This window comes from Strongyloides ratti, assembly GCF_001040885.1.
Source record: "Strongyloides ratti genome assembly S_ratti_ED321, chromosome : 2".
Taxonomy (NCBI): Eukaryota; Metazoa; Nematoda; class Chromadorea; order Rhabditida; family Strongyloididae; genus Strongyloides; species Strongyloides ratti.
The window spans coordinates 1,283,536-1,300,709 of NC_037308.1; the positions used below are offsets into that span (position 1 = coordinate 1,283,536).

Sequence of the window (17,174 nt, forward strand, 5' to 3'; positions counted from 1 at the left end):
ATGTTTTAACATATTTCTAAAATTTAATATTATAAAAAATATTTATTTATAAATAAAAAAAAATTAATCATTTTTCAATAATTTAACAAGTAACTCATCAATATTAAAGCTGTCTAAAAATTCATTTGTTAACTGAAAATAATTTACACAATTGTTTGGAACATTTTCTTCATTAAATTCTTCTAATGGCAAAATAGTTTTATCTTCAGAATTTCTTAAAATTTGCAAACGAATTTTATCTATCACATCATCATCTATATCATCTACTAGAGAGATAACTTCATCAAGTGCCGAGGTAAAAACAGCTACATCTGAACATGATAAACTATTCGTTCTGTTTCCTTTTAATAAACTTGAGATCTGTCTATTTATAAGAGAAAAATTTATATTTGTATCACTTTCACATGAATCTATAAAAGCAGATCCTTTTTCTATATTAAAATCTTCTACATCTTCTTCAGCAATTTTTTCCATAATAAATGGAAAAGCATCTGCCGTCTCACGTCTTCCTTGTGTTAGTTTTCCTGATTTAGAAAGAAGTGTTTGTAATTTATTAAATTGATTTATACTTGAAGATAGTTGTTTTTTTGCAGCTTCATTTAAAAAATGAGTATTTGATGATGTATCTAACCATTTTTCAGGAATACAATCTTTAGATTCTTTTAAAATTTCTAATAATTCATCATACTTTTGTTTAATATCATCAATCGTTTTAGGACGTAAAATAGGAACCAATTTTTCAAAAGCTTTAATACTAATACCATTACTTACTATGGTACTTAAAAGATGCCCTAATTCAGCAAGTTCCCAATCACCACCCTCTGTTTTACATTTTAATAAATATTTTTTCAATAATGTTTCAATAACATCATGTTGATATGAAAGAAAATTAGAAATATTAACTGAAGGGTTCATTTAAAAATTCATATATATATATAAATTATTTAAGATAATAAAAATATAAAATCTTACAATGGAAAAAAAAATAGGAAAATTGGAATAATGTCGTGAATTAAATATGTAACAACTATAATCTTAATCAATTGACATATTGGCAGGCCTGTATTGAAGATCAATTGCTTCTCTTGTATCATATAATGTTGGAGCTTGTAATAAAATCCACATTGTACCAATAAAACAGGCAAATGAAAAAAGAATTAAAAATAATCTATCTAATACCATTGCAACATACTTCCAATCTTCATCAACTTTATCATCTCTGTCTTTCTTTTTTAACAACTCTGCAATAAAACAAACATTTTCAAATGCTTTTACAACTGGTGGAGAATAATATAATTTTTGAATTTCATTTTTTTGTTGAGCATTTGCATACATAGTACCTATTTCTCTTGATACTCGATGTTCATGATAGTTAAGAGGAACTTTTTTATTTTTTAAACCTTTTTTACCCATTCTTCTAAAACTATCATCACTATCGTCTAGGGGTCTTCTCATAAATAAAACTGTTGGTAGCCATTTAAGAAATACAATTTTTACCCATCTTGGCATTTTATGTGTTGTAGGTGTACGGAAATGAAGATTCAAAGCAATTACTGTTACAACAACACTTAATGTTACCATAACCATTGTAAATAATAAATATTTTCCTATTAATGGTAAAGCAATACTTGTAGCAGGAATTATTTCTGTTAATAAAAGAAAGAAGACAGTTAATGCTACAAGAATAGATATACATAAGGTTACTTTTTCTCCAGAATCTGATGGAAGATAAAATACAAGTATAGTTAAAAATGAAATTCCAACACAAGGAAAGACTAGATTGACAGTATAAAATAATGGTTTTCTTCGTAAATTTAAAAAATACATAATATCAACGTAAGCTCCACTATTTGGGCAACATGAAGGATAATTTTTTGCTCTTCTTTTAGCTATTCTTGACATAATATCCCATTCAACAGATGGATAATAATCAGAAAGATCAATACCATCTTCAGCAATTGTTACATTTTCTTTCTCACCTGTTGATGAAATTTCTTCTACTGTTTTAGTTTGAACTTCTAATAATTCTAAATTTAATAAATCTTCTGAAAATGTCCATGATCCAAACTTTAAAAAACATGTCTGTTCATCAAATGGAAACCACCTTACATCTATTTGACACATAGATTTAAATATTGCAGGTGGTTCCCATGTTACCTGTCCTGAATAATGAAGTGTTGCTTTTGTACTAATTGTTATATTATAATTTGAATCCGCATTATTATATAAAACTAAATCGGGCACCTAAATTAATTAATAAATAATTATAAATTTATCAATAAATTACCCATATAGATTCATAAGGAATATACAAAACATTAACCCCTCCATAATTTTTTGGATTCCATGATAATTTAGGGTCAATCCATACCTGCTTTAACCATACACTACATGTCATTATTTGATCAATTTCATGCTAAATATTTTAAATAAATATTAATATATTTATATCTTTTTTACTTACAACATCAATAATTTGTGATAATCTTAATTTAAGCTTAATTGTTATCGGTTCTGTGGGACTATGAGCTGGTCGACGATGTCGATTATAACTAACCATTAAGTCGTCATATAATCTTTTGGCATCTTCATTACCAAAAGATAAATAATTAAAAACACAAGATAATAGTATAATAAACCATAAAAATTTATTCATATCAAAACAATCAATTATATTAAAGTTATAATTAATGAAATATTTAGAAAAAAAAATAATGTTAATAAAAGTTGGAAAAGAATATTATTGGCCAATATTTTAAAATAAAATTTTCACAGCAAATAATATAGGGTAGTTGCGACATTTGGTGTCTTCATATCTCTGCTTAGAATTTAACTCTCAATAGATATATAGAATGGCAAATCTTTTTTAATTCCAACTAGCATTCTAAATAATTTTATTGCCTTTCTTAAAACACAACCATAAAAACATAAATTGATAATTTAAAATTTTTTTTTAAACAATACATTTAAAATATTGTATATACATTTTTTTTTTGTTATTTTTTAAAATTTAATATAATATATATGTATTTTTTTAAATTGTTCAATTTGAACTAAAAATTATAAATTAATAGTTACTAATTAAAATTTTTTTTTATTATAAAAAATTTTTTTTTAAAAAATTCATTTAATAAAAACAAAACAAACTTTATAATTTTTGTCGTTTAAAAAAATAAAAATTAAGATATCATAATATATCAGAAAAAAAAACAATAATTTTACTATGTAATTTCCATTATAGACTATATATGATAAATAAATTTAATTTTTCAATTATTAAAAAATTACTTATATTCATACATTTGCACAAAAAAAAATTATTAATAAATTTCAAATGGATAATTAGACATTTTTTATTAAGTTTTTAATAGATAAAGATAAAATATTCAAAAGATAAAATAATTAAATAACAAAAAATTTATATTTTATTATGTGTAACAAAAGACAAAAGTTCATTAAATGTACAAAGTGATATAGTTATTAAGTTTTTCTTAAAATTTTCAGCCCAATAATTTTTTTATTTCACTAAATATTTTCTTAAAATTATATTTAATTATTTTTATATTATTTAAGTCATGAAAATTATTTGATTTTTTGGTCTTTTTACTTCTATCAAAAATTATTATTTTACAGTTGATTTTTTTAATAATACAATATATTGTAGAAAATTAAAATAAACTTAAAGATCTTTGAATATACATAACTTTTTACTTTTAAATATTTCATTTTTGCTTTAGTCTAAAACATTTTTAAAGAATTTTTTTAGTAATTAATACAACGAAAAATTGTTTTGATAAACCAAACGAAATTGAAATATTAATTTTTTAATTATATATTTTATTTTATTGTCATTTTGAATGATATTAAAAAATACATTCCCGAACGGAAAAAAAATAGTAAAATAACTATCGTTGATATATTAAGAGCGGCGTGTCTACATTGTAAATATTATATCCCAACAAGAGGACCTGCACATCATTTATCGATGACTGAGTATCATTTTACACCAATTATAACTTCATCTTTCCAAACGATTAAAGATGGAAATTATGCTTTGCTACTTCACGCGCCATATTCAGATAAATTATCATCTATCTTTTTTTTTCAATAAGTTATTATTAACAATCTATAATGTATATTTTATTCATTAATTATTTAATATTTTATCGTTTTTTTTAAATATAATTTACACTGTTAACAACTAAAATTTTTATATTTTAGGGTATAAAATGGCTCCAAAAGGAAATAATGTAATCCCAAATGCTCATTTCCGCAAGCACTGGGAACGCAGAATTAAAACATGGTTCAATCAACCTGGACGAAAACTCCGTAGAAAGCAAAACAGAGTAGCAAAAGCTAAAGCTATTGCACCACGTCCAGCTGCTGGAAACTTGAAGCCAGTTGTTAGATGTCCAACACAAAAATACAACAGAAAACTTCGTCTTGGACGTGGATTCACTCTTGCTGAACTTAAACTTGCCGGTTTATCTGCTCACCAAGCCCAGACTATTGGAATTGCTGTTGATTATAGACGTCAAAATAAATCTGTCGAAGGACTTGAGCGTAATGTTGAACGTCTTAAGCTTTACAAGAGTAAACTTATAATTTTCCCTAAAAACGCTTCTAATCCAAAGAAAGGAGACGCTACTGTATGTTTATTTTATTTTATTTTGTATATTTTGTTTTATTTTTTTTTAGGCTGAAGAAATTAAACTTGCTTCTCAACTCGCTGGAACAATCCTTCCAATCGTTAAAGAAGTCAAGCCTGTCGAGATTCTCCCAGTTACTGAAGAACTTAAAAAATTCGGAGTCTACAGATACCTTCGTAAAGTTCGTTCTGATAAGAAACACAAAGGAAGACGTGAAAAGAAAGCTGCTGAAGCCGCTGAAGAAGGACTTGGAGGATCTGGACGCCGTTAATTTCCTTATATATGAAACGTTATTTGTTATTACTTTCAATAAATTGTTGGTTTTAAATTTAGAAAATTTATTTAAAAGATCATTAGAAATAGGAGAAAAAATTAATTATCATTAGAATGAACTTTATCATATGTTCCTTTATTCTTATAGCTACTTACATAACCATCATGTTCAATTATATCTTCTCTTCCAGCTTTTCCTTTTCCTTTACCATCTTCTGTAAATCTTTCTTTGTGTGCTCCTGTGTATTTCGTATGATCAGTAAGACGGCTGTAAACACCATCAGCTGATGCTTTAGCAGCATTCCCAAGTTTTGGTCCCTCGACAATTTTTAATTTTTCAACAATTTTATTAAGTTCTTCTTGAACATCTGTTTTTGCTTGATTAGCACGGTCTTTAGCAACATTAATAATTACTTTCTTAGCCTCTGGGAATGTAACTTTTTTTTTTGGTCCTGCTACTTTAGAAAAAGCTATTCCTGTCATTGTTAAAGTTATTGTTTTCCCATCAATAACTCCAGCATCTTTGAGCCACTTATCAAAATTTTTTCCTGTCATTTCTGTTGCTGAAGCATTTCCAAATTTCATAAATGCATCAAATCTACAATATACATTTTTTTAATATAATTAATTAATAAAAAAAAAAGACATACATTTTTTTGACTTCTTTATTGTCCCAATCAAATTTAAATTCAGATATTGTTTCTTTAGAACTAGCCATAATCAAAAAATTTTAAATTATTATGGATGTTCTAAATATAAATTAAATTATATGATAAGTATAAATGGTCTTTGGACTTTAAAAATATTAAATTTTGTACTCGATATATCTTTTAAACATATGGTGAATTAGAAGTACTAAAAGTTAATAATAAATCATCTATAATAGATAAGCATCTAGGAAAAAATCTATAATATTATATTTGGGGAAAATCCACAATTTTAGTAACTTTCGAAAAGTTTTATAGTATAAATATAAATTTATAAAATTGTCATTAAATGATAAAATATAATTAACACAGTAGGAAAAATATAATATTATACTTAATGGAATATATATATATATATTTTTGCATACATTATACAACATTTTATAATAAATTATATATTTGAAACATATTTTACTCGGTTATTATCAGGTAAAATTGTCATGACATTAATGAAAAATATTGTATAAAAAGAAGAAAAGATTTACTTTAAGTATTTTAAACTATATAAAAAAAAAATGGCGCAGAATTGTAATTGAAATAAAAAATGAAAACTGGATGAGTTAACAGTTATATGTTCTAAAACAATCTATGCCAATAACATAGATATTGAAAAAAAGTTTTTGAGCACTTTATAAAAAGAAAAAAGGATGCCTAAATAAGGCTTTATTTAGCTAACCATATTTAAACATCAATTGAAATAACTAAATAAAGAGGCGTTATTTTATCAAAAATTACATTGGTAAGAAATTGTGAATAATAAAAGAAGTATATATAAATTGAATTATAACTAAGAATAGAATAACTAGATATAGTATAATACATAACAAATTACATCAGTCTTAAAAGGAAGATTTAACTATCTATCAATAGTTAAATATTTATTTTTATTTAAATAATATTTTTTTTTTCATTATTTTTTTTTATGTTTAATGTAAAATACTTCTAATGTTTCAAGTGAGTCATAACACCGATTTTTTTTTGAAATATAAATAAATATATATGAAAATATATATATATATATATATGTAATGTAATAATAAATAAAACATTATCAAAATAATATATTAAAGACTGTCGCTATACAATATCTCTATATTTATAACCTGATATCCGTATATTTCTTAACATTGCAAATGTTTACATGAAGATAAAGCAAAGAGTAAGTATGTTATAATATATATATATATATATAATAGAAATCTTCATAAAAAGTATCGTTATCGTTAATAATTGTTCACTAACATAATTCCCAAATCTACCAACGTTATACTTATATAGATAATTAAGGGAAAACTGACATTATAACAAAAAGTATTATACCATGCCGTATTTTCTTTTATCATTTATATTCTATAATTGTATGTATAATTAAGGAATGGTTCAAAATGAAATAAATACTTTTCTTTAACTAATAATAAACGAATAATGTTTGATTGATTTTAAGGAAAATATTGACATGAGAGTTTTACTGGTAAATAGTAAAATATATATAAGTTAAAATTTTAGTTAATTAGTATTGTCATTTTCTTTAAATTTAAAATTAGATGAATAGGATGAAGATGCATTTTACTACTTTGATGCCATATAAAGTATATTATTCTTTATTAATATTTTTTTATATAGTAAATGAATAAAAAAAAAATAATATTACATAAAAATGAAATGTATTTACTTATTATATAATATCTTAAAACTGGTAAATTTTAAAAGAAATAATAGATATTATAAAATAGTAAAGAATTATTTCTTTGAATTAGAAAATTTACACTAAAAACCGCCAAAAATTGGCTTTTTTTTTAATATTTAAAATAAGGAAATCAAAACTTCTATTAATATTTAATTAATATTGCAATAATTTTTTTATTGGTTTCATAATATAGTATAACAAATAAAATCTTTCAATGATAGTTTGATTAATGAACAAAAATATTTGTTAAAAATATGAATATAAATGTTTAATAAAAATTTACACAAATTAAAAATATTTACCAAAAACTTTTTTGTGTATATAATGAAAAAAAAAAAGTATAATAAAATACATGAAAAAATTTTTAACAATACAAGAAAAAAATACATTGTTGCGATAAGAAAATAATATTAAAATTAATCCTTAACACATATATATTTTATGTACATAAAATTGATCGAACAATAAATTTTATAAATACAATTTTTAAAGTAATAATATTGCAAATACATTTTAACACGGCTGTTACATAATGGTGTGATAAATAATTATTACATATGCAAAAAAAAAAGAATAATTTAAATGTAAACATCATTTTAGTTTATAAAAATAATTTAACAATAAGTTCCATTAATAATATTATTTTTGTAAATTAAATATATTTTCTAATAATTGATAAATGATATAATAACTTTACGGCAGAGTAGAAAACTAGTTATTATAGGTCTTGTCGTAAATTAAAAATATGAACGATAGTATAATTATATAGCATTTAAAAAAAAATATTTTAATATAATAACTTTTATTCAGAAAAAATCTATGAAAGTAAAGACAAAAATATTATTGAAAAATAAAAGCTTTACCTAATATTTTTGTGTTGGTACACTATGATCTCCTTGTTGTAACCATTGCCAAATTAATGGACCACCTTGATGTCCACTAACAGTTTGATGTATAACCATTCCTTGAAGACCTTCATTAGTCCATCTTTGGTATTGCCAAAAGACACCAAGAACAAGAGAAACCATTGCTACACTTAAACCTATATTAAAATTGTTTTTCATTGTTCCAACAACAGAACCAACGGCAGCAGATGCAAACAAATGATTTTGACAATCATCCCTATTACGAATTACAGCAGCTGCTGATAAAGCGGAACCCCAAGCAAAAGCAGCAGCAAATGGAATTGGTGAATTTTTAAGATATTGCTTACAAAAATTTACCAATGTAAATTCATTTATCTTAATTGTTCCATATGCCCTAATTTGTGCCATAGTAAGTGGTGCTAAAACAATTGCAGTATATTTAACACAACTTAATCCTTTTTCAAAAGTTCCTTCATTTAATGGTTTTTCAAAAAAACGTGGTCCAAAATGATACCATCTATTAGGAACTAATGGTAAACGTCCTAATAAATTTTTAGCTGTTGTATTATATGAACTTAAAGTTGGATTAACAGAAATACCAGGATGTTCTTTTGATATATCAAATTTTTCAGCAATATTTTTATACTGAATTGAATTTTTATAAACATTATCTTGGAAACTTTTAAAATCCCCGGGAGTGTCAACTTTGACAGAAACATTTTTATGTTTCTTAGAGTCAAGACCAAGTGGACCGGCAACAGACGTACCATCTTTGACTTTTGGATCATACCTTTAAAAATATAAAAAAATTTACAATAATCAAACATACCAATCAGGGTTTTGCTCATTAATTTGTGGAGAAATTATCTTAAAATTTCCCTTTTTAGAACCATCATCTATAAAATTTGCTTCTGTCCACCAGTCTGTACGGCCCTTGCTAAAATTTATATATAAATAAATTATCAGGAAAACAACATACTATTTAGTATTGGTCCATAACCCTACCCAAGGTGGTCTTTGGATACGATAAGAAGGTTTTAAAACTTCTTCATGCATTCTGAAGTTTGGTAATTGAAACCACCAAAAAAATATGTCAATTATAGATACAGATAGGTAAACATATTTCCAATTGAGATATGTGTTGGTAAATTGCATATCTTAAACAAAGTAATAATAAAAAGTAAAAAAATAATGTGATATAACTTTATTTTTAAAAATAGTGTTTATATATTTCATTAAGAATGTAAATTAAAAATTTATTTTAAATATTTTTCCATTTTTTCAAGATACATTCTTCTTCGTAATTTATCTATATCAGATAATTTCTTATAAAATGAAACAATTTCATTTTTGTTCTTTGAAATTCTTTCAAGAATGTATACATTTGTTGATAATAAGTACTAAAAACCTTATTAATAAAAATATAAAATACTTACTATATTATTTGGCTCTAATTCAGATAACTCTTTTATGTGTTGAAGTACGGTATTTATTTGTTCACTAATTTTTGAAGTCATATTTTTTAATGAAGCATCAATTAACCATTTAACATAAAACCAACAAGCTTGATCTTCTGAATCTGTATAATATGCATTGGAAACTAAATCAAACTCTTTTAATAAAACTTCTTCAGATATGTTTACTTTTTTTATATTTTCTGAGAAATCACAATGTATACGTTCGAGTAAAGTAGCCCTATAATGCCAAGCTGAATAATTACTTATATTTTTATCAATTAAATTATCAACAAATTGTAATTCTTCAGTAGGTGTTAACTTAGCAAACTCCGCAACAGAGCGTCTATGATCCCAACAGTGAAAATTTCTGCAGTCTAGTTGAAGTGCTACAGAGCACATTTCCAACTCATTATTAACATTGGGTTTTGCTAATTTTTTAAACGCCCAAAATCGATGAAACCATGCTGAGTATGATTTTGGATTGTTAGTTAAACTAGTTAATGCAAGGTTTAATTCACCATTTAATAACTCATCATTAACAATATCACTGTTATTTTCACTAATCTTTTTCTCCAAATACTTTTTTCTTGCATTCCATAAAGTATAAACATCAGGATTTTTCTCCAATACTTTAGCTGATAAATCCATTAATTCTTCATCATACATATCTAAGAATTAGTTATATCTTTTGAAACAATAATTTACCATTTTTTAATTTAATATTGATATCATCACACAACTTTTTATAAGCAGCTGCTTTAAGTGTTTTTTCTTTTTCTTGAATTGTACGTTGTTCTTCTGTAGTCGGTACTTTTTTGATAAAATGCATTATTTCTTTAGAATAGTATCAAAATAAGGTCTATAACATGTAAATTTGTATACATTTTTCCAATGTTTTGTTAATTTTTCTCTTTTAAGATAATATTTTATAATTTAGGTAATATGGAAACTTTATTAACAGTTTATGTAAAGTTTTAAACATATGTAAAATAATCATTTTATTTTTTTTTCCTATGCAAAATAGCCTTAATAAATAGATGTTGAAAACATCTATTATTTTAAAAATCTAATTGAAGACAAAAATTTGTGGTTTTATTTATTATTACAAATTAATTATTAAATTATTTATTAAATATTTATAATATGTTTTCATTTAAAATTATTATTCTTATATAAGCATATATTCTAAAAACTGTTTAATTTGTTTGGCAATTATCAAAGTGACAAAAAAATATTTATTTTCCTATCATTTAATATATATATCAAATAAGTAATTATGCTTACATGTATTCAAAAAGTTTTTTTTGTTACATAACTTCATTCTTACAAAATAAAGTATTTTTAATATTTAATTAACATAGATACTCTTGCACAGAAAGAAAAAAAATAACTTTGGTCAAATGTTCTACTTGTATGATAATATAAATTTTTGCTAATTAGTTATTGTAAAAAAATAGTAGGTTAGTTTAATAATTATGATAATTTATTTGTAACGATAACGACAAATATTTGTTTAACTCGTGTTTTTATAAAATATTATGAGATTTACTGTCTTTTGTTATTTATTTTGATAGTTTCAATGTGAAATTTTGTTATTTTTTACCCCGTCCGATAGACGTTGTTCCATTTGTATCCACCTCTTAAATAGAAAATTTTGGAAATGTCTTTTTTTTATTTTACTCATTTTTATCCAAAAAAATTTTTTATTATTTCTTTTTTTTAGAAACATGATATCTGGTAGAGTTAGATCTTTATTATTCGCAGGATCTATGGTTAAGAATCTTAGACCCTTGTCAATGACCATTGCAAAGTTTTCCGAAGAAAGTTTTGCTAAACCTAATAATGATGGTATTGATGATCTTTTAAATAGAAACAATAAAGAATATAAGTCTTCTGACACCAGACCTAAAAAATCATTTTCTGTGAATAGAGTAGAACTTATTGGTGGGGTTTCGAAAGATCCTGTTCAACGTTTAACTTATGCAAATAAGGAATTTTCTGTTTTTACACTTGCTACAAATAAGGTAGTTAAAGATAGAGAGACAGGTGGAGAAAAGGATGTTGTTGATTACCATGAAATTCTTGCATTTGGAAAGAATTCACTTTTTGTAAAAGATCGTGTAAAAAAAGGTTAGTATTATTTTTTTTTTGTCAATTATTGTTTGTTTAAGGTGATAGAATTTTTTTAACAGGAAAATTAAGCTACAATCATCGTTTTTCTGATTCTGGAGATAAAATTTCCAAAGCTGTTATTATAGCAGATATAATAAGCCAATTTAGTTCTAGAAGAAATAATTAAATAATGGCTATGTCATTTTAGCAATTTATTTTATAAAATCTTTTTTATAATTTCTGTTCAGTGTTGTAGGTAGTGTATAAAGTAAGAAAAGAGTTTTTACTTTACTAGTTAATTATGTTGTTAAATAAATTTTGTTTTTGCATAAATCTTATTTTTTTTATATAAGTATGTTGTCAAGTTGGAAGAGGTTTTTGTTGCAATTACCTTGACAAATATATGTTAACTTATTTGATTACTTGTAATATAAAAACCAGCTACAAAACTATAAACACAAAAAAAGGTATATGTAACATGATTATCGAATAAAAAAATTGTTTGTGTTATGAAAAATAATCTTGAATTTCTAAAAATGGTTCAACTAGGGACCCATCTGAGTAACTATGACAAAGAGCGATCATCTTTATGTATCACGCTGTAAGATATCTTCATGTGGATCGCAACGTACTTAGAACTTTTGTCTAATAGTTGATATTTAATAACGATGCCCCTTCGTTAAAGAAACATAATTGTAGGTGTACTCCTAATTGTTCATAGACAAGTTTTATAAATTTCTGAAAGTTACAAAAAAACAAAAGATTATATTTTAAACACAAATATTAAAACTTATTATATATGAAATATTTTTTACAATTTATGTATTTAAAAAATATTTATACTTAAGAATTTTTTTTTATAAAATCGAAATTTAATGTAACAATATATAATTAATTTTTAACATGATCAAGCGATTTATTAATAAATTTATTTTATATAAATAATGTAATTTCGCTTGTAATTATTAATCATTTAAAATATTTATTGTAAATAAAATTTTGCTTTTCCAATCGAAAGTTTTATTTTAATAATTTAGTGTATTTTTTTTTTAATAATCTTTGAAAAAAATTTTAAATATAAAATTTTATGAAAATTAACATGATGAGAAAATTGATGGCAATCAATTAGGCTAGAATATAATAAAACTTTTAGATCAAAAAAAGAATTTATTGTAAAAAAATACGTCTCTTATAGTTCATTTACAGATATATTTGAAAAATTAATAACATAGTCCCAATAATGAGCGACTTTATGTTTTTCGAGTAAATCTCTGGCTTGTTTAGTGTTTTCAGCAAATACACTCTTCATTCCTATAAAATTTCTTTTTAAAACAACACCTTCCCAAATTAAATTACAATCATTAAGAATCACGTTTGTAGAAGTTGGAACACCATTAGTATCTGAAGAACATTCACCTATTTCTTCTTCATTCCATTTAATCCTATGAAGCATTAATCTTTTATAATATTTTTGTTGTTTAGGCCCTCCTTCAACAACAACAATAGAGAAATTTTCAGTACATATAACAATTCCTGTCATTTGGCATTGTTTTGCATTTGTCTCAACTTTATATTTTTTTGAAGGATTCTGTAGTGATTTTACTTTATATATAGAAACATGTACACCTAAACTTGTATCTTCAGCTATCTTCCTACGTTTTTTTTCAGCTCTCTCTTCATCGGTCAGTTTACGAGATGCATTTGCATCGACATGTTTTTTCAATCTTTCAGCAACTTGTTTTTTAACATGAGCCTCCATTTTTGTTGGATCTTGAACTGCTTCTGTTCCTAAAACTCTCATCAAATTTGAAACTTTTACTTTTGGTTCAGGTGGTTTCTCTAAACCAAGTCTAACTCTTTCAGCTTGTTCTTTTTGAATTTCTTTCCTATTTTGTCTTCTAATCTTTTTTTGTTCTTTCTTAGTTAAATAAGCAACAGGATAAATTTCTTTTTCTGGTTCATTTGGTGGTTTTTTCTTGATAGGATGTTCCACTAACTCTGTTATCATATGGGAATATTCTTCACTTAATAATTCATCAACAGTTGGTAATTTATCATAATTATCTCTTTCTAAAATAAATTTATCCCACCATTCAATACTTGGAACATCAATCTTTTTTTCATCTAAAAGAACTGGTATTTCACTTAAATCATGTTGAAGTTTAAATTTTGCTCTTGCAAGCATCGCTTTCTTAACAATTTCACCAGGTTTAAAAAATTTAAAAGGTTCACGTTTTCTACTAGAATATGGTTTACGAACTTGTAACGATGGATCATACATACTTTCATTTTTGAGATCTTTAGTTGATACTTCACTGGCAACTTCCTTTTCAACTATATCTTCTTTAATAGTGGAAACCTCCATTTTGGGAACCACATTATCGTTCTTTATTGAGAGATTATTTTTTGATAAGGAAACATTACTTTCAATGTCTGTCTTAACTATGGATGATAAAAGACCATTTTGTGATAGTCTTTGGTTTGTTTTTGCTTTAATTTCCTCTAATCTTTTTTTTTTTTCTGCAATTGTCATAGATTTACTTAAGTATTCAGTTGCTGCATGACGATCAAGACGTTTTTCTTCAAATCTTACATCATTCTAAAATATATTTAATAAAATATATATATATATATATAATAATATATAATTAAAATTTACTTACACCTATAAATGTATCTCCTTTATGTTTTTGAATATGTTCTTGCGCCTTCTTCATAACAACAGCGGCTACATCTTCTTGTTCCATCTTATACATGTATGCTATAATATCTTAAATTAATTTTAAAATTGCACTTTAATATACGCAAAAATCACTTTTATCAATGAGTAGTATATTTTAAAAGCTTGTTTTATTGTAAGAAACATTTTCCCAATATTCTTGTATACAATTAAATGTATAGACAGACAATAATCTCTTCTATTTCAAATTCGCTTGTTTATTATTATTTTATTTCAAATTGTTATTATTTTGGTTGGTATAATAATTAAACATATTAATATTTAAAAAAAATTAAATTATAATTTTTGGTTATTCTTTTTATTACACAAAGTATTTTTTCTTTGTATCACTAAACAATGTTTAATCAACAAAATTATGGAATATGTATGTTTTTTAAAATTAAAACTTTATTTGTATTTGTAGCTGAAGAAAGTCACATGAGTCAAACTGGAAAACTTGAGGTTGTTAGTAAACAAACGACTAAAGTAATTGCTGTATGTGCAAAATTAGAATGGAAAATAGATCAGGTAAAAATAAATTAAATATTTAATAATATTAGTTTTTATAGTTTGAAAAATTAATGAAACTTTTCAAAAATGGTCAAAGTCTTGTTAGTAAACAATTTTCTTGTCCTCAAGCACCTAATATTATATGGGAACTTCATATATATCCTAATGGTAAACGTGAAGAAGATATTGGAAATGTCTCATTTTTTTTAAGGCAAACAGGTTTAAGAAATGATGATCCATTAATGACTGAATTTCAAATATATGCATTAGCAGGAGGAAATTCAAGAGTTAGTGTATGTAGAGATACAAAAGATTTTGTCAGTCAACAGGGACGTGGTAAATTTCAAGTATCGCGTGAAAAAATGATGCCATCAATAAAAATTGATGGATCATTGGATCTTGTTTGTGAAGTAGAATATCTTCCTCCTGATTCAAAAATTATTGTAGAAGAAAGTACAAATAAACGATTTGACAAACTTGAATTTGTAAATAGTTCTATGTACAATGTATTTGATAACGTAAGAAGAATGTATGAATCAGAATTATTTACAGACTGTGTAATAATTATTGAAAATAAAGAATTTAAAGCACATAGATGTATACTTGGACAACATAGTGAAGTTTTTCGTTCTATGTTAAATCAGGGTGATATGACAGAAGGAAAAGAAGGAGTTATATATATAAATGATGCTAATTGTGAAAGTTTTAGAGCATTATTGAATTTTATATATACAGGATGTACAACTGGAATTGAAGAATTTGCAGATGATGTATTAGTTGTAGCGGATAAATATGCTGTGTTGCCATTAAAAGAACACTGTGAACAATTACTAGCTAAAAATATTAACGTTCGAAATGTCACAAAACTTATAATTTTTGCTGATACACACTCAGCTTTAACATTGAAACAAGTAAGATTTTTTTTTAATAATTTTTTTTATAAGTACTTATAGCATTGTATAACTTTTATTGCACATCGATATAAAGAAATATTGGAATCATGTGATTGGAAAGAATTAAAAAAATGTAATAGTGAATTAGCAAATGAAGTTTTGGAAAAAGTTTTAAATTTTAGGAGTTCTCCTAACAATAGTTTTTCAGAAAGTTTTGAAAGATATCCTCTATTAAAAAGTGGTTATGATGATGATAGTCTTGGAAGTATTCCATATTATGGGCAGGTTACATTTGTTCGTCAAACACCATTTGGTTCTCCACATTCTGCTTTTGATGATGATGTTCAATCATCTTCATTTGAAAGGGGACGTTCATATCCTATTGATAGAATTATTTTTGATGATGACGATATTGATAGAAGGGAACCTTCTGGAAACCCACTACCAAAACGACGACGCTTTTAATTTAATTTTGTATATGGAACTATCCAGATAAAGTCGTATCAATTTTGTTTCAAATGTAAAAATAATGTAAATATCGATAGGTTAAAGAAATTTTTCATGCACAGCTGTAAAATGTAAGACCATGACCTAATTAATAAATTATTTTTATTCTTTCTTGACCTTTTTTTAGAACCATCTTAAAAAGGATAACACATATCGCCCATAGTCATATTTTTTAATCTTTTTCAAAATGTTATACTTTCAATTAATTGCTTTAGTTTTTCTATATGTGGCTGTTTCTTATTTTGAATCAAAAAATATTGGAAAAAGAGGTATGTTTATTTTTTTATTTATTAATTATGTTTTAAGATTCAGATGATTTTTTTATTGACCGCACTCCAAAATGGTATAAAGATCCAATAAAAGCTTCTATTGTAAAAAATTCCCCTAAAAGACATGTATATAATAATTTGAGATTAGCTAGGTCTACAAATGATTTAAAAGATTCATCAAAAGTAATGATTCCTTTTGAAGAAAGTGATATGGATGTTGGAACTGCTCCACCTGAAGTAATTCCTTTTGAAGAACCTAGTCATGAATTTCTAAAAAAAATTTCAGAAACAGCTAATAATAAAATTAATATTGATCATTTTGGCAGTAAAACCGGAAATTTTAAAAATCTTATGACAGTTGATTTTGAAGGTCCATTACTTAAGAAATATCTCTCATAATTATAACAACTGTTGTTATCATGGAAGATTGTTTATAAACATTATTTTTTTTAATGTGTTTGTTTAACTAAATGTAAAAAAATTTAAAGAATTCGTGTTAAGCATTTAATCAAATAATCAACGTGA

At 24.6% G+C, this 17,174-nt stretch overlaps 10 protein-coding genes across 10 annotated transcripts; 4 read left to right on the top strand and 6 right to left on the bottom strand.

Annotated features, from left to right (window-relative positions):
• Positions 1–63: 63 nt before the first annotated feature.
• Positions 64–915, bottom strand: SRAE_2000038000 (Hypothetical protein; the record flags this gene model as incomplete). The annotated part of the gene is made up of 1 exon (XM_024651203.1): positions 64–915. The coding sequence occupies one exon, from the start codon at positions 913–915 to the stop codon at positions 64–66; it is 852 nt and encodes a 283-aa protein (XP_024504904.1).
• A 120-nt stretch (positions 916–1,035) lies between these two features.
• Positions 1,036–2,560, bottom strand: SRAE_2000038100 (Nicotinic acetylcholine receptor family and Neurotransmitter-gated ion-channel transmembrane domain and Neurotransmitter-gated ion-channel family and Neurotransmitter-gated ion-channel ligand-binding domain and Nicotinic acetylcholine-gated receptor, transmembrane domain-containing protein; the record flags this gene model as incomplete). The annotated part of the gene is made up of 3 exons (XM_024651204.1): positions 1,036–2,244; positions 2,288–2,416; positions 2,465–2,560. The coding sequence occupies 3 exons, from the start codon at positions 2,558–2,560 to the stop codon at positions 1,036–1,038; spliced, it is 1,434 nt and encodes a 477-aa protein (XP_024504905.1).
• Positions 2,561–4,229: 1,669 nt separating this feature from the next.
• On the top strand, positions 4,230–4,920 carry SRAE_2000038200 (60S ribosomal protein L13; the record flags this gene model as incomplete). Its single annotated transcript, XM_024651205.1, has 2 exons — positions 4,230–4,649; positions 4,699–4,920. 2 exons carry the CDS (start codon positions 4,230–4,232, stop codon positions 4,918–4,920), a joined length of 642 nt encoding a protein of 213 aa, XP_024504906.1.
• Positions 4,921–5,021: 101 nt separating this feature from the next.
• SRAE_2000038300 (TPPP family protein CG45057) lies at positions 5,022–5,640 on the bottom strand (the record flags this gene model as incomplete). The annotated part of the gene is made up of 2 exons (XM_024651206.1): positions 5,022–5,520; positions 5,573–5,640. 2 exons carry the CDS (start codon positions 5,638–5,640, stop codon positions 5,022–5,024), a joined length of 567 nt encoding a protein of 188 aa, XP_024504907.1.
• A 2,539-nt stretch (positions 5,641–8,179) lies between these two features.
• On the bottom strand, positions 8,180–9,238 carry SRAE_2000038400 (Hypothetical protein; the record flags this gene model as incomplete). The annotated part of the gene is made up of 3 exons (XM_024651208.1): positions 8,180–8,972; positions 9,012–9,119; positions 9,162–9,238. The coding sequence occupies 3 exons, from the start codon at positions 9,236–9,238 to the stop codon at positions 8,180–8,182; spliced, it is 978 nt and encodes a 325-aa protein (XP_024504908.1).
• Positions 9,239–9,438: 200 nt separating this feature from the next.
• SRAE_2000038500 (Geranylgeranyl transferase type-2 subunit alpha) lies at positions 9,439–10,468 on the bottom strand (the record flags this gene model as incomplete). The annotated part of the gene is made up of 3 exons (XM_024651209.1): positions 9,439–9,582; positions 9,619–10,307; positions 10,345–10,468. 3 exons carry the CDS (start codon positions 10,466–10,468, stop codon positions 9,439–9,441), a joined length of 957 nt encoding a protein of 318 aa, XP_024504909.1.
• Positions 10,469–11,366: 898 nt separating this feature from the next.
• On the top strand, positions 11,367–11,938 carry SRAE_2000038600 (Primosome PriB/single-strand DNA-binding family and Single-strand DNA-binding family and Nucleic acid-binding, OB-fold domain-containing protein; the record flags this gene model as incomplete). Its single annotated transcript, XM_024651210.1, has 2 exons — positions 11,367–11,769; positions 11,811–11,938. The coding sequence occupies 2 exons, from the start codon at positions 11,367–11,369 to the stop codon at positions 11,936–11,938; spliced, it is 531 nt and encodes a 176-aa protein (XP_024504910.1).
• Positions 11,939–12,940: 1,002 nt separating this feature from the next.
• Positions 12,941–14,507, bottom strand: SRAE_2000038700 (U4/U6 small nuclear ribonucleoprotein Prp3; the record flags this gene model as incomplete). The annotated part of the gene is made up of 2 exons (XM_024651211.1): positions 12,941–14,350; positions 14,415–14,507. The coding sequence occupies 2 exons, from the start codon at positions 14,505–14,507 to the stop codon at positions 12,941–12,943; spliced, it is 1,503 nt and encodes a 500-aa protein (XP_024504911.1).
• Positions 14,508–14,827: 320 nt separating this feature from the next.
• SRAE_2000038800 (Speckle-type POZ protein) lies at positions 14,828–16,338 on the top strand (the record flags this gene model as incomplete). The annotated part of the gene is made up of 5 exons (XM_024651212.1): positions 14,828–14,855; positions 14,895–14,998; positions 15,040–15,891; positions 15,934–16,012; positions 16,082–16,338. 5 exons carry the CDS (start codon positions 14,828–14,830, stop codon positions 16,336–16,338), a joined length of 1,320 nt encoding a protein of 439 aa, XP_024504912.1.
• A 96-nt stretch (positions 16,339–16,434) lies between these two features.
• On the top strand, positions 16,435–17,048 carry SRAE_2000038900 (Hypothetical protein; the record flags this gene model as incomplete). Its single annotated transcript, XM_024651213.1, has 4 exons — positions 16,435–16,451; positions 16,508–16,542; positions 16,596–16,649; positions 16,687–17,048. The coding sequence occupies 4 exons, from the start codon at positions 16,435–16,437 to the stop codon at positions 17,046–17,048; spliced, it is 468 nt and encodes a 155-aa protein (XP_024504913.1).
• Positions 17,049–17,174: the final 126 nt, after the last annotated feature.